Source organism: Sinohyriopsis cumingii, chromosome 17 (genome assembly GCF_028554795.1).
Source record: "Sinohyriopsis cumingii isolate HCF-2022 chromosome 17, ASM2855479v2, whole genome shotgun sequence".
NCBI lineage: Eukaryota > Metazoa > Mollusca > Bivalvia > Unionida > Unionidae > Sinohyriopsis > Sinohyriopsis cumingii.
This window is the reverse complement of record NC_142977.1, coordinates 39,861,787-39,884,921: the sequence shown is the minus strand read 5'-3', so window position 1 is coordinate 39,884,921 and position 23,135 is coordinate 39,861,787. Positions and strand designations below refer to the sequence as shown.

General features: G+C 34.5%; 1 protein-coding gene across 1 annotated transcript in view; it reads left to right on the top strand.

Annotated features, from left to right (window-relative positions):
- The window catches only part of LOC149778469 (mechanosensory protein 2-like), an 84,949-nt gene extending 63,147 nt beyond the window's left edge, over nucleotides 1-21,802 (top strand). The window contains exon 7 of the mRNA XM_089939331.1: nucleotides 15,517-21,802. Within this exon, the coding sequence (XP_089795457.1) occupies nucleotides 15,517-15,705 (189 nt within the window). The 3' untranslated portion in view covers nucleotides 15,706-21,802. The remainder of the gene's footprint in view (nucleotides 1-15,516) is intronic.
- The last annotated feature ends 1,333 nt before the right edge of the window (nucleotides 21,803-23,135 follow it).

The following is a 23,135-nucleotide window of genomic DNA, read 5'->3' as shown; positions in this document are numbered from 1 at the left end:
TATAGTGTCACATTATGTCTTTTGTATCATATCAAGTAAAGAGGCAGAAGAAGAAAAAAGTGTGAAAAGTCAAGCAAATTTTACCTCCATAATAGCTAGCAATCATGGGGTGTGTGTGTCAAGTCCACTTGTTTTAATTGACCACTTAATTTAAAACACTGAAATATTAATAAGTAAGTAATGTCGATAAGTATAATTTTTCATTGGTTTATCTTAATTATTCTCAAATGTGATCAGAGATAGCAAAGGGCATACTCACTACGTTAAATAATTAGTTTCATTGATAGGGTTCGTTATGGAGAAGTGAGATCCAGAGTTTGAATTGAACTTGAACTTAAAAGCCATGAATTGGCAATGAGACATTTAATCTGCAATGAAATCGTACCATTAATATTTTTTGGGTAGAATAAAAAAAAAAGAAAACAGCATGAGTTTTGACGTTGTTTATTGAAATAACATTATTTTTGAAACAAAAAATCTACATGGGAAATCAGCAGCAGCACTAGAATGATCTACATTCACATGCAAAATGTGACAACATTTTTGTTTGTAATTATGTGATGTACCTGTTCGAGAAATGTTATTAACAATCTTTCAAAGAACGGTTATGTTAATGGTAATTTATACAGAAAGCAAAAACTTCAATAGCAAAATGCTATTTATTGACACTTATACCCACTGTGATTATATGAGTATTCTGCCATTTAACACACACCAACATGCTATCTCTTTTCACTATTAATGTCCATCCCTGCCAGAGTTTTTCATAGGGACCTTGGAATCTTGTGCTGTTGCATATGCTTTGGTCTATATTTTTGGACCTTGTTGTGCATTAGTTATCAAGCAAGAAGTGTATGCAACTTAATTATTTTCAGTGTCTGCCATGCAACAAGGGTCACAGATTTCATCATTGTATGCTTTTGTATACATTACTGCAGTAGTGGCAAAGTGTGTTTTGCCTTTTTGGCTCCATTGGATCCCTGATACATGTCACAGCCTCTACCCTTTAAGATTTTTTAGGTGATCAATATGCCATGTGCAACCCATAGAGGATTAGCATTAACAATCCACAAAATATTCCTGTAATGGAGGTTAGAGTCAATGATGTATATCAGTGCCCAAAAACCACAATTTATCACTACAGTGTTGGTTATGGATGTTGTTGCAGACAGTACTGCAGACCCACAGGAAATTACTATTGCAGCAGCTGTTTTGATTGGTAAATGTACTGCACAGAGGCTACATATTGATTTTCTCTGCAATAACATGGAATGTGTGCTGGCAAAGAAACACAGCTGAGAATATTTTATATTGATGAATTGCTGCATTGATTAATATATAAATAGCAAAAAATCAGATTGATTCTCAAAATATTGTGAAGGAATTTATGGAGGTCTCTAACAGTGGTATTACCAAATTGCTGGAATATCAAACATGTAACGGATAAACTGAAAATACTTATTTTATCGATTGAATGCATCAAATAGATTGATCAAAGAGGCTTAAAAGATGCTATATGTGTTCTCAGAGACATTACTGGAGCACATTGACATACCTGCCAACTCTTACAATTTTGCCATAAGTCTTAAGAAAATTACCCTTAAAATGCAGACTTATGGCATACTAGCAAAAACTACGGGAAAATGAACATTGCCAAAAAATCCGGAATATTGGTTCATCTGTGTTTTATTTGGATCCGTGTTTCATCTTAGAATTAGTGAAATTAATCAGGGAATCAGACTAACTTTACAGCATCACCCCAGATGCTTTAAATTGCACCTATTTGTTCATGCGAAGCGTCTGCATGATCAAACTGTTGATTATAGAAATTTTTTAAATCGCTACCAGAAAGTGATGCATGTTTAAGATGAAAGGGAAAATAAGCTTGTAGAAAAGTGTTAATAATAAACACAGAAGAATAAAAAAGAGTATTCAGATTCTTGTGAATAAAAGCTGGAAAGGACACATTTACATTTATTGGACATCATGTGCCAATTTGAGTGTGTCTTGTGGCGGGAGATATGATTGCTGTCGCCATGTGAAATGGAAGAGAATTTCCAAGAATTATGTCAAGTTGAGAGATAGCAGCAAGCCACTGAGCTGCATAGGGTTTGGAAATAGAGTTTGTGCAACTGTACTAGTGGTAAATAAACCCAACACCTACTTAACAAACTTTTCAGTTGAACATAATGTTTATCATCAGTGCATTGAACTTTTAATTATGTTTTCCAGCATTACAATATCAGTTATTGATATTTTGTTACACCTTACTGAAAACTGGTCAATCTTATGGGGAAAAATCAACTGCCTTACTGAGATGGATTCATCAGGGTTGGCAGGTCTGCATTGATAAATTGATTGATTTGGGAGTGACCTTAGAAGTGGAATGAAATAAACTAGTTCAGGCCTATAAAGAAAATGAAAATAAAAAGAATTTGGAGAATACTGTGGAGAAAGAACTAGAGTTGCAAAAATAGAATAAATTGCCCACTGCATCTGAGGCAAGTGAATTTTTTAAAATGATTTTAGTGTGACTTATTCTAGATATCCAAGAGCAAATAAATTACACAAATGCTTTTGGGCATTAATATAGGTATAGCATCCAATCTCAGTGGATATATGGAAGGTATTATGATGCAGAAGAGAAACAGAACAAGCATTGACAACAATTTTTAGATGCTATTAGTGAAAGCAATGAAGCATAAACAATTAAGGAAATTTACCAGTGCTCTAAGAAATTTGATATTGCAGCACACGGAATGTGCCCTATATTGAGTTGGTGCAGTGCCATGTTATGACGGGTCATTTGATATCATTTGGGCTGATAGTGCACTGTAATTTATCTTATTCATGTTTGCAAACGATTTTGATGATTCTGAAAATGATAAGCTATTTTATCTGAGAAAGCCTGACTTAACACTTCAAGTTAGCATAAAGTCACATAATGGACTCTCTATCCACCTGGCCTTGAAATCAGAGTGAAAAAGCAGTAGCTGTTCTTTCAAGACATGGATACATCTGAACTGTAGAAGTGTTTCCACCAATTAGATAAACACATATTATGTATGTATATAAATCTCCATGGCATGACATAATAAGTTCATAGGTGTCTACCCTGGAAAATATGAATTCTGCAGTAGATCATGTCATTACAAATACTGTAAAACGCATATGCTGGTGTGACATGGTCTAGGTGCATGGCTATGTCTTAAATGTGGTATTGGAGTAAAGTCATCAATTTTGCCAGCCCTTTGGATCTGTTCATGAATACCATCAGATGTTAAAAAATAATTTGACACTATAAACACTTGTGACTGCACAGACAGATAAAAAAAATAATAATACAGAAATAAACAAAATAAAAACTAGGATTGAAACAATAAAATACAAATATTATATCAAGTCATTGACGGACTTTATAATTACAGACACTTTTCCCCTTTTATAAGAATGCCTACTGTGCCTCAGCTCAAACAGATTGCATGGCAGCATGGAATATGCATACCAAATCATATAAGAAAGGCTGACATACTTGAATTGTTGAGACCCATAATTACACTGAATCCACCACCAACAGTTTGTACTGCAACTGCAACAACAACTGTGATGATTATTAATAAGACAATGGTACAACAGCTAAAGCAGTATCCAAATACCAAGAGGTGCAAAAAAAAAGCAAACATTTTTGTGACATTAGGTGAGTATGAATAAAACCGTTGTAATATTGAAGATGAACAAAAATGTCTTGTATCTACTATTGTTACTAAAGCAGCCGACTGTTCATGCAAAAGCACAGCATTCACAAGTACCTGAATTCAAATTTCGAACGTGTAGCGTACATGCCAGCCATTAAGCTTTTGGTGTAATCATTATGCTGTTTTCACTAAATTACACCTTACACGTAAACGTATCCTTATTATGCGTTTTCAGTATGTCCCCCTTCCCAAAAAATCAATTTGTTTTCTTAATTTTATTAACATCCTCTTAATCTTTCAGACTGTATTCTAGAACAGATGGCTTCTGTGTAACTTCAACATAAGAGTACGCTTTTCCATTGCCTTGCATGCACTTTCCTAACAGTATTATGTTCTATTTATAGCAGCTGCCCTATTTCCAAGAAACATTCTGGTTTTACTTTCAAACTTTTGACCTTGGTTTCTATTTATAGCAGCTGTATAGCTAAGTTAGGAGAGAAGAGACTTGTTGTGTTTTCTAATTTTAAATCTTTGCAGATTCTTTGTTCTAATTTGCATCTGGTACAGAACCTTTCTGTAGGTATTTGGTGCTAAAGTCAAGTCAAATTTAATCTAGTAGATGCGTGTGCTAGAGCAAAAATGTTTTTCAAATAATTTTACAGATGGATTAGAAAAAGACGAAAAACCAATTCAAAGATGAATACATGAATTACACAATACAGCGTTCAATTCTAGGGCAGCTTCACGCCCACTGCAGGCCGTCTGAAAAGGATTTTAATATTGGTCAAGATGATAAAACAAAGAAACCTTGAATTAGCTCATTTTGTAAACTCCAATACTAAGGTAACTTGTAACTTTGTTTTTTAAAGCAGAACTAATACATGCAGAGGCGTTAATTACCGAGTTCTTAATAGAATATGGTCTACCCCTAGCAGTAAAAGACTATGTTGGTCCTTTGTTCAAATGGATGTTTCCTGATTCTAAAATTGCAGAAAATATGCATGTGCAATAACAAAATCATCAAATATTGTTAGGTGTTTAGCAGAAGATAATTTGCTTAAAATTGCAGAAGCCATGAAAATTGGGCCATTTAGTATTGCAACAGACAGGAGCAGTGATTATGATGACAAAATGTTGTACCCAGTCTGTGTAAGAGACTTTGACAACAAAATGGGCAAAGTCAGAGTGCTCTTCTTTCATTGCCAGAATTAACAGTAGATTCCACTGGAGAAAACATTTTTTGTTTACTTGATAATGCTTTGAATAAACATAAGTTGGCAGAACTGTATGGGGTTTTCAGCTGATAGTGCATCAATGATGACTGGAAGAGCTGCATTCTATATTTTGAAAATGTCTCCATCAGTGTACATATCAGGTTGTCCCTGACATATGATGCACCTTGCTGCAGGAAAGGCTGCTGATAAATTAGGAGAACCCCTGAAGTATCAAGTTGGCATGCTATCTGACAATGTACTTCATGCGGACAGAGTTGATGTGCAATGGCACCTTTTTCCCCAGCTAAAAGATCCAATAACTGGAAGATATGTATTTCCTCTTATTTGTCAGGTTATGAAAAGAATATTGGTTTTTTACCATTCTAATGCTGACTGTGAGAGATTGTTCAGTCCTGTTAACAAAAATAAAACTGAATTCAGATCCAGGCTCTGTAACCCAGCACTTGGTTCTCAACTGACGTGCAAAACATTCAAAATTTCAGCTGGTACAAAGTGTTTTGAAATGCAATATGAGAGACTTGCTATATATATGAAAATTAGAAGCAGTAATTGATGTTAAAAGACCAGAAGGGGTAAAAAAAAATCATTTTGTACATATACTCATTGAATTTTATTATGTTAGATGTGGATTACTCTTTTTGTCCTCTTGGATTACACTTTTTCCTCACCAGGGGTTGGCATGTATGAAGTAGTGGTGATTAGAAAATAATGTGGCAACTATCCTACCCACATATAAACTAGGTAAAGATGCCCTACTACTATTAACAAATATTATTCCTGGAATCATAGCAGTGTTACAAAACTGTGGTCACTCTGGTGTTAAAGCAGACATTGTCCTTAGTATGCATTTGGTTATGCCACTTGACAAGGATGGATTTAAAACTACTAACCCATTGATTCAGAGTGGTGACTGCATAATCCTGAACTACAAAGACTGCATCATCATCAGCAGTGAAACTGACAAAGGCATAGAAAATATTCTTGAAACATTGGAGAAATACACCAATGCAGGATTGGGATGGGATCTCGATAGATGTGCCCAAGTTGAGGTACTTTTCTCACCGCATATACTGTTTTTGGATCCAGCCACATAGCAGTCCCAAAGTGGGTCCCTCCAAGGTCACTGATTAACGTAAAGAATTTTGATAATAGTTTTGAATGATCAATTTTATTGGCATTATATCCAGCTAGAGATAATCAAGACTTGTTTCAAAAATACCAGCAACACCTGAGTAAACTCGACTTTGATGATATCAAATTTTTTGTGCAGGTTACCGAGCCACACTGAATAAAATTGAAACACTTAATCCAGGTATCATTATCATTGTGTTCACTCATGACAAAAGCTTTTATCTGCTTGCATTATCCCCACATGGGCAGCATGGACGAACTCAGATTAACTTGTTGCTGAGAAACACAGCTGTTATAATCATACTAAATGTGTATGAATCTTCCTTGGTTGTTTAACTGACACAGCAAGCACACGCGTAAGAAATATCCATGAAGATGTTGCATGCATAGTTTTAAGACCAGCAACTGCTCACCAGCCAGGACTTTTACTGTGGTGGTATTAGTGAAAACTGCAGCAAGTTATAATGGCAGAACCTGGGGAAAATATTGTCAAATTTAGTACAGTGCAACGAAAGATGAAAGTCCCTTATGTCATCTGTGCAGATTTTGAATGTTTCAATAGAAAGCTCTGCTTCCAATATTGATCAAACAGTAAAAGTCTCTAAACAAATCCCATGCAGGTTCTGTTATGTAGTAGTTTGGTGTGATGGGCAAACAGAGCAAACAGTCCTTGCTGTGCTCAGAGTGCTAGCACTCTGAACACAGTAATTGAGATGTTTCTTAAATCAATCAGAGTTACAGCAAAATGGATTCAGCAGCAGGTCTGTTTACCAGCATTCATGGCTATGACAGTTGATAACATTTGTGAACTCTGAAGCCATTCATTGCTGGATCTGTGAACTGGTGCATGCAAAATGAATGCAATTTGCAGTTGAGAATTTACCCAAACAAATCAAAAATCCCTGTGATGCCTCATAATCTGCATTGGTACAATGGTGACTTAATGATGCAAGCAGTGGCAGTGGCATCAGACTCGACAATAAGTGTGATCATGGAAAACTACAAGACATTTAGGCTGGGTTAACTGCAGTTCATCAATTCATTACAGCTTATAATCATCCTTGGACACATTAGTGAGCAATCTAACCTTGGAGAACTTGGTAATCACTCATTGATACTGTCCACAGGGTGCTAGTGTCTCAAATATTTGTTTGTTAATGAATAAAGGTGTGCATCCATATGAGTACAAGAGTGACTGGAACAAATTTGCTGAAACTCAGTTGCCACCGATCAAAGCATTTTATTCCTCTCTGTCTTATGAAGGTGATTTAGAAAAAGATTATGAGCATGCAAAGAAAGTTTGGTCAGCATTCAAATAAAAAAACCTTGGTGATTATCATGATCCATATCTGTGCAATGATGTTATCCGCTGACGTGTTTGAGAAATTTTGTGATAATGCCATGCATGTGTGACTTATTTTTCAATACTGCTATGACTAGTGGAAGACGTTTTACCCCATTCCTGAGACCTCTGGCCTCATTAGTAATTCCTGTATGTACTGATGACCGAATAACCATTCTGCAAAAGTATGATTAAATTATTCCACAATAGCTTGGTCACATAGTACATTGACATGATGGACACGTACTTATAAAGTGTTTGGTCAGCAGCGTAACAACAGATTTGAGAAATTCTTTACCAGGGTCCACTTGTAACAGTTATGGCCTTGTGAGTGGTCCACTTGCATAAATGCATCAGCGATGGCACTGGGTTTAGCCAGCGTTGCAAATTGTGATTTTTTTAACTTATTGGCAACAATACCAGATTAGCTATAATGGATTAACCTCCAACAACAGGAACAGGAATGGCTGCAATCAATCAGTTGACTTTATTTTTCTTTTTTTTTATGTACCCAAAAAATAGTTTTGCTGAAACTTCAAAGAAAACTGATTACCTTTGAAGCACTGATTGTTCTGTATAAATACTAAGCAAATGAAAGAAAACAAAATCGGTCTCAATCAGTGCTCTACTACAATTATTTGATGTTATTGCCGCAATAACAAAAACGGCATTTGTTTGGTCCTCGACAGTTTGCATTTAGCGGTGACTTCAATAACACATGCACCCTTCATCCTGCAAGCAAGCTGACTACAATCTTCAATAAAAACAAAACACCTTTTGTCAAAGGACGTCAGCACCAAACTTAAATAAAAGCAATTGAAGCTGATCAACTGTTGCATTTTCCAAAGTGATTTGAACATTTGTTGTGCCATGAAAGTTTCCACTTTGCAGGAAAAATATTTAGGTTTAAGATCGCTACCACAGGTGGCATAAAACACAAATTAAATTTAGAATCTTTGGAAACCATATATATTTTTTTTCACATTTTTTTTCCCCTATTAACAGCCTCATCCCCTTGGTAGCCTTGGCAATATGTTAGCTGTCTCCATCTGACCAAAATCTAGGCCATGTACATGGGACATGTAAACAACTATAAATCCACATGCTATTTGTAACCATGAATATCTCATTGAATTGTTTAGTAACAAGTGTTTCTTGACATTGAGCTAGATGAAACAATGACGAATATTTTTTTTTTTTTAATTTTATATACAGGTTGTTTGTGCTTTCTCATGTGAAGTGAATGATATATAAATTTTCTAACAGGGGATCTATACTTGAATTTATGGATTTTTCATATACATGTATAGTTCTTTATGCATTATGGATTCTTCTACACAATTGTAAGTTGTCAATACACATGTGTATTTCAGTTAGTTTTGTCTTCAATTAATCAAAATTTCAATTGTTTATTTTCTCTGACAGTAAATCCTATTCACTGATGTCAGGTCACCTCTTATAAATTTCATTTGTTTGTGAAATTTGATTTTTGTAGCCCCACCCCTTTTACCTCTACATCCACTTAAGCCTACAATATTACCTTGGTAACAGGGATATTGAGATAAGCAAGTAGTTGCGTATTATGAAATTGGCGACATTTAAAAAAAAATTGGCAACAAAATTTTGAGGTTGTTGATTTTTGGGCCGACAACTTTATTAATGCCAGTGCTGTCCCTGATTCATCTGAGTGCATCTGCAACCGTTGCAGAATCTTTTGATGTAAATTTTTTTTTTTGTATCTGCTGGCAGTGTCGACAATGTTCAACTCATATATATGAAATTGACTCTGTCTATCATGGACACTATCATGTGGAAGAAACAGCTAATCACCCTGATGGACCTCATTAGATGTTTGGATATCAAACCAACCACATGAAATCATACTGGTAAGTAAATTTGCCTCAGCACTTGTTTGGCCAACCAAGTTTGCGCAATCCCATGAGTGACCTTTGCAGCGCTTGTTAACTTTTCCATAGTAGCTTCACCTTTCCAATACCCACATGGACTGTAGTATATTTTGGATAATGTCCGGCATTTGGTGTCCATTGTTTGTATTGATATTTATTTACTTTTAATGAGTGAGCTGAGCCTCCAAGTGCAACCTTTGCTTTCATACCATCTATCGATCAATCTTGAGATTTGTTCTCCCAGTGTTGGATCAATATCTTCTAAGTCATGGATGAGATCCATGTATTAGCTCATTGACGTGCATAGTTATTTTTTTATTCTTGGTATGCAAGGTCATGTCGGTAACATGCAGCATCATTGCAGTTTATATGTGCTTTGCAGGCTTTGGTTGGTTGTTAGAGTCAAATTTTATATCCAGGACCATGGTAGTTGTATCCAGTGTTCACCAGGGTATTTTCTCCATGGTCTCTCCAGTAACTTTGTCAGTGCAGCTGTGATATCACTGCCGGTGACTTAGTTATAATTGACATAAACGTTTTTGCTTTTCACGTTGAACATAACAAGTTCCAGTGATTGCAGCTCTACCATTATGTGTCTGAACTCAAGTTTAATTTGCTGTACATGTTTTGGCATGACATTATTCACAATATGGATACACGATCACATTATGATACTTTATTATTCATTCTATGACAAAAATGAAAATTCACAGATGCTTTCAATAAAAGGATTTTTCTGTCATTGACTTCTTTGCACAAGCAATACCTAAACTGTCCAAGCATGGTGATGGAACTGTGTTTCCAAACTCAATTCAAGAAAGCTCAAATGTTAAATAGGGTTTTACAATGGTAACATGGGATAGGTTGTACGTAATTGTGCTGTTGGCTGATGATCAACTGTGTTTCGATGTTCTAAAAGACTTTCAAAAAGCACTGAGTGATAAAAGATCATTGAGAAGTGATGTTAACATCAGTGTTGATATCTTTTTGACTATAGATGAAGCCACAACCAATGAAGATTTGGATGCAAACAAAAACAATCTTGCTAAGTACAATGATTTGATGCTTGAAAACCAAGTCAGTTCTGCACAAATATTCTCATGAGGATAGCACAAAAAAACCGATTTGATTTATTTGGTTCAACAATATGTGCCTAAAGTAATCAATGACAACAGTAACATGTTGATGATGTGGCACTGATGCACATGGTGTTGGAAACATTGATTAGACTTTGTGTGCAACTGACCACATCTGGGATGAATTTTGTGACATGATTGTGTGGGTCACTTCAGACCCGTAAATATTTCTCACCACTGATTTGACCAGAACTTGAAGTTGAAAATATTGTGTGGGTTGGACACAAGCATCTACCACAAATCTGTCAAGCACACCATTTAAAAAAACAAAATCGTATAAAATATCAGCCAGTGATACCATAGAACAGTATGGGAAGTGATGCCCTAAAGCTGCTTAACAACACCTTGAATTGATACACGATATTATTGAAAGCCTCAAAAAAGTCAAAGATATGTTACAGTTGTGATAAACTAAGACCTTACAGCTGGTTTTGAAAAAGCATTTGTGCCGCTGATTAAACCTGCAAAGGAAATAGCCGAATGTGCAGAGGATATGAAAAAGCCTACAAAGGACATGGTGGAAGAAGTGGCAGCACTAACTGGAACAGAAGAAGAACTGGGTCCAGTTCATAAGATGTGAAGAAAAAACAAAACTTGGAATTCTGGTAAAATAAAAATGGCTGATAATAAGAAACAATCTGAAGATTTGGAAATATTTTGGAGAGTTAGAAAATGGTAGAAGTGTGGTATGTCAACAGAGAAGCTGTATCTTCTTGTTTTTATCAGTAAATTTAAATATCTAGAGAGTCAATCAGTTAAGTATAGCAAATATTGCTGTGATGTCATAGGGCATGATCACATGGTGGGGGGGGGTCCCTCCTCTGGTTGGCAGAAAGACCATAAGCTTACTCCACATTTGATTGAATACACTTGTTTACCAGAATTTTTATATATATATATATATATATATATATATATATATATATATATATATATATATATATATATATATATATATATATACACACACACACATATATATATATATTTATACAGTGTGACCCCACTATAACACAGTAGTTAGGAGCCATAGAATCTGACCATGTTATAGAGCAAACCGTGTTATAAGCAACCAGGTCAGTCAGCTGAAGAAAATGATGCATGTACCCCAAAATAATTGCTGGGTGGGGGGGTAAAATACGTGCTTCATTGGCACAGTGACCGTCTTAAAACGATGCATATTAAATGGAAAATACACCTGTAATGAAAACAGAGAAGGCATATGTAATATTTTACTTTATTTAGAGAACCATGCATTCATACATATACATGTATACTGTTTATATTAGTCTGATAAATCAACCCTGTAAATCTGTGACAATACTGATGGATGATATTGTGGGTCTGATGTCATCTGGTCATTAAAATATGCAATTTTGCTGCATGCAAATCATTCTGGAACAAACCCACGTACACTTAAGACACATACTGGTAATTGGTAACAACCATATCTTAAGTGCAAAATTCAGAATGGCCACAGGACAGATGGTTTTGCTATTCCATGTGGATTTACAAGTCACCAAACATGATTTGCTCAAAAAATATAATCTACATGTCACAAAAAAAAACCTTCAGCTGATGGTAGCTGCACAGCCACGAGAAATATCGGTAAGTGTATAAAATACACATCAGTGTGTGCAGCCAGATTTGAATATAGATAACTGCAGCTTTTAAAGAATAGGTGATACCAGCCCCTCACCCAAAAATCAATATCATCACGGGTGAAGGGCTGATTTATTGACCTATTTTGATATATACATTTCTTATGTGTAGCATGAATAGATTCAACACCATGTACTCACCCGTGAATCTCATCACATACATTGAATCCACAATACAAGTATTCCATGAAAAAAATACACACACACAAATTTAAAATATTAAATAATTTTGTCACAGGTCATATAGGTCTGAATTCAGTGGATAAACATAGCACAATCACGTAACAAATGATGAAGCACATTTACTTTTCAGTACATCCTATGTCGGTAATAGTTAGTTTGCGTTTTAAGACAACGTTGGTTACTGAGTGTTCGTAAGCACAAACTTTTTCACTGCAAAAATTAAACTTTCATGGCACAGTAAACGTGTTTCAGTCACGTTGGAAATGCAAAAATCCATCAGATTCCATTGCTTTTATTTAAGTTCGGTACTGACATTTTTGAAGAAAAGTGCTTTGTTCGTTATTGAAGTCACCACTAAAGGCCAGCGTTGGAGAACCAAACAAATGCCCATTATTATGGCAGCAACATCAAATAGTTATATTGCATGATTGAGACTGATTTTTTTTTTCATTTGCTTAGTACATTTTCATAACAGTCTTTGCTTCAAAGGTAATGTTTTCTTTGAAATTTCAGCAAACTATTTTACCTGGGTACATTTTTAAATAAGAAATTGGCCATCGTTTGATCGATTGTAGTTACAGCTTCTCCCTGCCTATTCAATAGACCAACAAGTAAGAATTTTTTTTTGATTTTTTTTTTTTTTTTTTTTATACATTTATGGTAGTGGAGTGATGCTGCCTTCCACTCATGCAATTTAACAAAGGGTCAACAGATATCTCACAACATACAGTACACATGCTCGATGTCAACATAAGCAGATTATGGTAGAGTATAACAGTGCACTGTTAAGATGGTTTGTCAGTATGGACAAAGAATTTGTTTATGTAACAATAGATAAATTTCATTGCATTTTATATCAAGTTTGTGGCTTCCTTACATGGGGCCTCTGAATTTCTTAACTCCAAACGAATGGTTGTATATACAAGTTTAAACAGCCAGTGATGTTGCCAATAAAAAAATTCACCAGCTAGTATATTTTGCTGCAAAAAAGGAAACAAAAAAGCAGTTTGTGGCATTGGTGAAGCCCTATGTGATCCTAGAATAAACTTTTTACAGTTTATTTTTGTACTTTCAAGAAGAAAAAACTTTTTTTGTGTCTGAGAAAAATACATATAAAATTTAAGGAGCCACGCCACAATTGTCTTGTCTTATTCATGCACGATCTCTTCCCCAAAATGATAATAAACTTTTTACGTTGTTTTTGTTTGTACTTTTAAGAAGGAACTTTTTTATGTGTGAGAAAAATACATGTATATATAATTTTGGGAGCCTTCTCTTTATTCTGCATAATACATTTACACTGATGATGATGATGACGATGAGAAGCTGATAATTGTCAAGATAAAATTTTCATGGCAGTCAAATTTATCTATTATGTACTTTGACCGCTTTGGTGGCCTAGTGATTAGAGCATTTGCCTTGGAAGCGGGAGGTCGTGGGTTCGAGCCACGGCCGAGTCATACCAAAGACTAACAATAATGGTGCTAACAGCTGCCTTGCTAGGCGCTCAGCATTAAGAGGTTAGTGTTAGGACTGGTCAGCCTGGTGTCAGGATAATGTGACTGGGTGGGACATCATGCTCCATGTCTGCGGCATGATGCCCCAGTGCTAGACATCACTGGAAACTGCCACACTGCAGACATTGTAGCGATATGACTGAAAAATTGTTAAAGCTACATTAAAAATCCTAATCACACACACACATATACTTTGAGATTTATAAATTTTTCATTCCAATGAAACAAGGCTTGTTGAGTGGCATATCATTGATGCAGCATACATACTACACATATATTTTGTTTATATCGCATGTTAATATTTACCCTTTAAATGGAAAGCAGAAAGGATTGCAATCAAATTGTGTATCATGTTAAATTCATTTAGAAAACGAGGATAATTTATGCTTTTTATCATTCTTTTCATACTCACTAATGATTAATGAGTTGAAATGCATCATTAATCTATTGGCCTAGAAGTAACAGCATGCAGTTCCAATGTTTATATATGAATATTATTGCACATGGGCAGATCACAATTTGATATACCAATAGTATAATGATGATATATCAAATTGCTTATATATTTATATATAAGGAAATTGACAGTCTTAATGACCTAAATTATATACTCAACATCAATATGGGGTATACAGTTAGCACTGCCGATTCAGTGGCTTAAGCTGATGGATAGATCATCTTCCTTCATTGCCATGGTGGTTCTGCTAACGCTTAGTTGTGACATCATACAGGGAATCTCCAATGTTCGTTTTAAAACAGAATCAGTCTTGAGACTGAAATAATTGCATTGATAAGCTGCTTTAGTTACCTGTTATTGCACCGAAATGTCAGATGGATCAGTATGTTACTGGTGTCTGTAAAAGAAACTTGTTTAAATGTGAAAAATATTTTGAGCTCTTTCTGTTTTAAATAAAGATATTTGTATACTTAGCAACAGATAAATTTCATCAATATCGCTGCTACAAAATTGTAAGATAATGTGCAAATGCAATAATTTCATTTCTAAAAAGATGTGTAATGATTTAAAATGTTTAGACGTACTGGTGTTTCACCAGAAGAGCTTATGGGATGGTCAATTCATTGTCTATCCATCCATTAGCACAAGTTTGTTATTGCTGCTCCTCCTAAACTACCATTGTCTGTCCAACCATTAGCACAAGTTTGTTATTGCTGTTCCTACTAAACTACCATTGTCTGTCCAACCATTAGCACAAGTTTGTTATTGCTGCTCCTACTAAACTACCATTGTCTGTCCAACCATTAGCACAATCTCAGTCCCTTTGAGGAACAATTGTTTGTAAATGTGACAGCCCTAATATTTGTCAATGAATAACATGCATATGTTTTATTGAAATATAAGTAATCAAGCAGCAGACACCCTGATTTGCCAGTGTATTAAGCAATCTCAGTTCAGAGACTGTCATTTGGTCAGGGGCATGCTGTTCATAAATTTTGACCCCAAAAATACTTGTAATTGTTATGGAGTAGATACTACATAAAATTGTAGTGACAATTAATAATGATTTTTTTATTGTAATAAAAAAGTAAGGGGCAGACATATGCACCTAAATGAATGAATGAGTTTCTAAATATATCTTTCATTATAGTATAAAAATAATGCTGAGATTACTGAGCATTAATTTTACAAACGAAAGTTTGCATTGTTATTAGTTTACAAAATATAATACATGAGTGTCATTATGGTTTAGGTTATTGCTGCTGATGGAGAGATGAAGGCGTCACAAGCCCTGAAAGAAGCCGCTGACATCATGTCTCAGTCACCTTCAGCACTCCAGCTCCGATACCTCCAGACTCTAAACAGTATTGCAGCCGAAAAAAATTCCACCATCATCTTCCCAATGCCAATTGACTTTATAAGCTGCATATTGAAGAAATAAGTGATTGGAAAAGAGGTGAAAAGCATGAGACAAATATCTGTCGACATTTGTTTGTAAAAAGATGGATACAAAAGATACTTATCTGGGCTGTCCCCCCCAAAAAACAAGGAAAATATTCATGGTAGATACCATTTCCTGAATAACATTCATGTGCCAGTTATATACGTAAAGTGTAGTTATGATTTTCATATTTCAGTGATATGCAGATATTTTGCTGAATGAATGTAAAGAAAGTACAGAATTTTTTCCTTTATTGTACTGCTGTTTCCACAAAATTGTGAATTTGCATCCTCTGAAACGTACTGTTTTGGACATAGCCACTGACGTGCTTTTAAGCACTAATCAATTTACTTTTAATAAATGACAAAACATTGTGTTATTTTGTGAAAAATATATAGATCAGTCTTGCAGTACAATAGGATTTTAGGAAATGTTAAAAAGGCATTTTTTGGAAACGGTTGAAATGGCTTGTTAGTTCTGAATGATTCAAATGGTATTGTCTCACTGTGACTACCTTATGATATGCAGCCAAGGATAAATTTTATGACAATTTTTTAATCTTTTCTATCCAAGTTAGCTGTTACAAAGCCAAGATGTCATTACGATTTATGCTGGTCGAACATCGATATCCTGATAAATTATGAAGTTTACCACTACAGTGAAACCTGTCTATGAAAGATGCTACAGGAAATGGACATTTATATTCAGACATCCTCTATATAGATGTAAAATGAACATTAGAGGTTTTTGTGAGTGTATCCTCTCTGAGCATGTCATCTATATGAATGTATCCTTTATGTTATTGTATCCATTATTAGTAAATGTCCTTTATGAATGTATCCTTCATGAGCATGCATCTTTTATGTGACTATATCCTTGATGAAAATGTTCCCTTTATGTGAATATTTTTTATAGGCATGTGTCCTTTATGAGCAATTGTCCTTTTTTGTGACTATCCATTATGAGCATGTGTCCTTTATGTGACTGTATCCATTATGAGCATGTGTCCTTTGTGTGATTGTATCCATTATGAGCATGTGTCCTTTATGTGACAATCATTCATGAGCATGTGTTCTTTATATAGGTGTATCCATTATGAGCATGTGTCCTTCATGTGACAATCATTCATGAGCATGTGTTCTTTATGTAGCTGTATCCATTATGAGCATGTGTCCTTTATGTGATTGTATCCATTATGAGTATGTGTCCTTCATATGACTATCCATTATGAACATGTGTCCTTCATGTGACTATCCATTATGAACATGTGTCCTTCATGTGACTGTATCCATTATGAGCATGTGTCCTTCATGTGATTGTATCCATTATGAGTATGTGTCCTTCATGTGACTATCCATTATGAACATGTGTCCTTCATGAGACTGTATCTATTATGAGCATGTATCCTTTATGTGATTGTATTCATTATGAGCATGTGTCCTTTATGCGACTATCCATTATGAACATGTGTCCTTTATGTGACTGTATCCATTATGAGCATGTGTCCTTAGTGTGACTGTATCCATTATGAGCATGTGTCCTTAGTGTGACTGTGTCCATTATGAGCATGTGTCCTTTATGTGACTGTATCCATTATGAGCATGTGTCCTTAGTGTGACTGTATTCATTATGAACATGTGTCCTTCATGTGACTGTATCCATTATGAGCATGTGTCCTTTATGTGACTGTATTCATTATGAGCATGTGTCCTTTATGTGACTGTATTCATTATGAGCATGTGTCCTTCATGTGACTGTATCCATTATGAGCATGTGTCCTTTATGTGGCTGTATTCATTATGAGCATGTGTCCTTTATGTGACTGTATCCATTATGAGCATGTGTCCTTTATGTGACTATATCCATTATGAGCATGTGTCCTTAGTGTGACTGTGTCCATTATGAGCATGTGTCCTTTATGTGACTGTATCCATTATGAGCATGTGTCCTTCATGTGACTGTATCCATTATGAGCATGTGTCCTTCATGTGACTGTATTCATTATGAGCATGTGTCCTTTATGTGACTATCCATTATGAGCATGTGTCCTTTATGTGACTGTATTCATTATGAGCATGTGTCCTTTATGTGACTGTATCCATTATGAGCATGTGTCCTTTATGTGACTGTATCCATTATGAGCATGTGTCATTCATGTGACTGTATTCATTATGAGCATGTGTCCTTTATGTGACTGTATCCATTATGAGCATGTGTCCTTCTTATTTCATGTTATCCATTATGAGCATGTGTCCTTCATCTGACTGTGCCCATTATGAACATGTATCCTTTATATGAATATTCATTATGGGGATGTTTTTTTATGTGACTGTCCATTATGAGCACGTGTCCTTTATGTGATTGTATCCATTATGAGCATGTGTCCTTTATGTGATTGTATCCATTATGAGCATGTATCCTTTATGTGACTGTATTCATTATGAACATGTGTCCTTCATGCGACTGTATCCATTATGAACATGTATCCTTAATGTGACTGTATTCATTATGAGCATGTGTCCTTCATGTGACTATCCATTATGAACATGTGTCCTTCATGTGACTGTATCCATTATGAGCATGTGTCCTTCATGTGATTGTATCCATTATGAGCATGTGTCCTTCATGTGACTGTGCCCATTATGAACATGTATCCTTTATATGACTATTCATTATGGGGATGCTTTTTTATGTGACTGTCCATTATGAGCATGTGTCCTTTATGTGATTGTATCCATTATGAGCATGTGTCCTTTATGTGATTGTATACATTATTACCATGTGTCCTTTATGTGACTGTATCCATTATGAGCATGTATCCTTTATGTGACTGCAGACCTGCCAACTCTTAAGATTTTGCCATAAGTCTTAAGATTTTGCCATAAGTCTTATGAAAATTCTGTTAACCCTTAAAATATGGACTTATCAAAAACTACTGAAAAATTGTTAATTGCCAAAAAAATCCAGAAAATTTGTTCATAATTTTAGGGTATAAATATTGTTACTGGTAGTTGTAGTTTTATTATATTTTGGGGGTTTGTCTTTAGATGGGCATTGGACTTCCAACCAGATTCACCATTTCATATTCTTGGAGATAAAGGAGCTAGGCATCAAAGGTCAAGGTCATGATGAATTGGTTTTCATTTTAGAGGTAAATTGTGAAGAGTTGCATAAGGGGTTCTGTCTTTTATCTCCATACATGTACGTTATCAGATTTGTCATATTAGCAGAGAAATGGATCAAGTGGTGAAAAATTTGGAGGTTAAGATCACACATGGAAACAACCATTTAAGTTGTAGGGGTGGATGGAATTACTACATAAGTATAATCAATCATTCTACACTTAACTTTTGTAAACATTTCAGTGAATACTGGGTTTAATTTATTATGTTTCCTGACTTAAAGAGAATGACTCAGCTGTTTTATGGAACTCTTTCCTCATGAAATCAAATGGTTTACTCCCAGACTAGATTCAGGCAGTTTAGACACCTGTTAAATTCTCTTGAATACCTTATGAGATCAATACCCTTGACCTAGCTCCCATATGAATTTCAGTTACTGTATTTTTCAAGCACAATACAAATGTCTTAGAAACTCCCAATGTCTGATTTATGCATTTTATTGTCAGTCAGAAATGAGACACTTCAGACATGTCCAACAAATGTAAATATTTGTGGAAATTAATTAGAGTTTCATAACTTGGTTTCCGTGTATTGGCATGAAATGAATTGATTTTAAATGGATCTGTAAATTATGCTTCTTTGTGCATGTTTTCGATGGAATAATATTATGGATTATTACACGTACACTTAAGTTGCCAATTGTCTTATGCTTATATGCACATACCAATGTTTTTTTTTTCTTCCCCACCTCTATATTAAATATGTAATAAGTGTTTCAGATATTTCATTTAAATTAATGCATCATGTTGACAACTACATCAATGCAATCAGTAGTTTTGCACACAACCCTCTCAGTGCTTTGCTAAGAGGATACAAAAGCAATATAGTATTCAGTCTACTGACTTGATTGGATATTGACTGGTACAGTAAAGAGCATGATGTCACTTTGTGGACCCTGACCATCGTGTTATAGTAGGGTTTATTTATTTATATATATATATATATATATATATATATATATATATATATATATATATATATATATATATATATATGTATCATATGGTAGTAATCTGGAACTTCCTTTTTGGTCACAAGTATTGCATCGTCAGCATGAATCTACAATGTGCATGTGCTTCAGGAAAGAAGTGTATGAAAAACTGGACAGGTATACATGTAAATAAATTGCAATATTTATTAACATATGAAATATTTTTTTTATTTTTAAATAAAAGCTCTGTGTTGACTAAAACAAAGTCTACAGTTGACAATTTTTGTCTTATTGTTTCAAAGGCTTGATGCTTAGCAAGTGAACAGATGTACTTTAAGGACAGTCACACATAATTATAGGAAGTTTATATCCAAATTAGCCACAAAGCAAAAAAGCTAATGAAATTGCAGTTTTGAAGAGAAAAAAACTTTAACCTACTATTACTATTTCTGTTGATGTTTAATTAATATATTTCACATTATGTTGAAGCATGTTCTAGATTAAATATAGCATTAGAAAAGGATAAGAATACATATTCCTACATTGAATAGTATTTTCTTTAATTGGTCTGTCTGTATGTTTCTTCTCAGGAAATTTGAATTTAGTATGTTATCCTTTCTAACAAACACTTGCCACATGTGCCTTGTTTCACTTAATTGTTTTTCAGAAAATATTTCTCATCACAGTTTCATATTCTTTAATTGGTGATGATGATATTTTGGTCTAATTTAGCCAGCAAGATCAACTTCTTTGGTAAACTCCTACAAAATCAGTGTTGCAAACTTGTTAAATGCGGATTGATCCCAAATTCATGCTTGATAGAAATTTTTTAGGTATTTACCTTTGGCTGTTTCTTTTTCAATTTGACACACAAAGCTGGATTATGTCTGATTTCTCCTTTTCTGTTCTGTATTTCCATTTATTAATGAATTATAAAGCTGCATATAATCAAAATTGTTATTAAATACCTGCCTCATTTCATTATCTGTATTTTTAGTATGCTAATAAATATTTTGTATTGCCTACACATTTGTTTGCCTGGAAGGGAAGGGGGTCTTGCCTACAAAGTATAGCAGAAACACTGATTACTTTCCAGGAGCATTGTTTTTTGTTGTTGGGGTTGTAATTTGTGGAGGCATCAGTGTTAAGAAACTAAATTTTAATAGGCACATTTTGAGGTAAATACTGTTAAAGCTCCAGTAACAATTTATTATTTACCTCCATTACCCTTTTGTGTCTTTACATTTTAAAAACAAGCATATATCTGCATTTTATTCTAGAAGCATGTATCTACATATAATTTATAAAAATAATTTAACTATTTTAACAATGTAACAATTTAAATACATCCCATGTAACAGCTTTTTAGTTAATTAAACAAGACAAGCTGATTTCTAAGACAGCCATATATCTGCATGTCACTGTTATTTACTTAGCTTAAATTGAAAGATTTGTATAAATCTGTGTTTTTAACCTTTTTGGTTGGTGCCCATTGCAACCCATCAAATGCTTTAAAAGAAAAATACTTGGGTAGGAAATTCAAAATTATTATGGTTTGTTTTAGTTACTCACTCAAACCAGCCTGGAGACCTAGTTTTGGGTCATGACCCATGGGTTAAGAACCAATGGTATAAATATATTGTCTTTTTACTTGATATTTTCCCTTTTGATTTATATTTACCAAATTCGGAATAATAACATACCTTAAATATAAGCAACAGCATTAGTGATAATCTAGATGAACCAATTATACCCAGGAAATTATACAAGGCCCACTTTATGCAAGAGCAAATGAGAAGAAAGTCAGAGATGTAAAGTTATTTAATTCTTGCAGTTTTTAATAAGTTCATTCTGTCCTATCTTTATCTAAATGCATTATATTTAAACAATTTTGTTATATTAGTTTGTTCAAGAAATTTCTTATTTCTTGTACAAAGTCAGTATTGTGTTCTTGTTGTAATTTAGCTGTATGTTTAGCAATACAAATAAAGTATTAAAACGAATGTTGCAAACTTTGCTTGTATTTTTTGGTTGGTACTTGCACCTTGTGACTGACCGAAAACATTGCAATGCAGGACTGTTTCATTTTATTGTCTAATGCTTGTGAAATATTGGCATGTTTAAAGTATAATACTTTCCCATGGGGATGTTGTTATTAGTGTTGGAGTTGGTGTCAGCATTGTTTTTTAAAGTCCCATTTCTCTGAAATTGTTGTGTAGTCATGAAACTTGCTTTGTGCATTGATCTTAAAGATTATTGATGGTGTTAGCTAAAATGGGTCACAGTACCCTACTAATGCCTTGTGATTGCATCAGGTTTTATGCATTTAGCATTTAGTGGAAAGTATTATCTCACTCAAATGGAAAAACATGAGTGGTGAATTGTTCTGATGTCAATCTACACTGTCAGAATCCTACAAAAAGTTAGCATTGGAGGTTACAATATCTGAAAATCCAAGGTAATTAGTATTCATTCTAAACAATCAGAATCACAATCTTGGAAATATTTTGCTTTGTTCATTTGATTTATTTCAAACTGTTTTTGTTTGCCATGTGATTGAGTGAAATCTATTGCAGATTCATACATCCTACTATTATGTGGCATTAAGATTGGTATTAAAATCACATCCATTATACCCATCTGCTTTAAAATGAGTAGTACCGTGGATATATCCAGCATGTATGAAAGCTGTCATGAGGTTCACACTTAACACTCGGCAGATTCTCCTTCACGCTGAGGTTGGGAATGGCAGCCAGATTGGAAATATTCTCTTCACTAGCATCAGTAGCACTGGAATTGTGATGGACATTACTGTAATTATTATTTTCCATAATTGTCTGCTTATTACGACTGATGTTAATCTTTTTTTTATACTGTCTTTGGGATTAATATGAGATTGTTGAATTGATCATTCATGGATTAGTGATCTACATCACCACCATGACAATAAAATACCTGCTTTTATGTTAATCTGAATAGATTGTATTCCCTATTTTCCATCAACAATATGCTTGTCATATCTACACCTACTACAATTTCAGTAGGTATGAAGGTAGGTTTAATGGCATGTCAGCACAATCTAGGCTATTTAACTAAGTAAAAGTATGTTAGTTTCATGACTTATAGAGATGGCTATTAACCTTACTGTCACTACATAGCATGGTCATGTGACTCATCATCTGGGTGCCAGGATTCTACATATTCAGGATGGACACAAGCTGGTGTTTGTGTCAACATTGTATTTCTTATTCATCCCCATTCCTCAGAAATTGTCATGTAGTCAAGAAACTTGCTTCATGTATTATTCGTAAAGATTA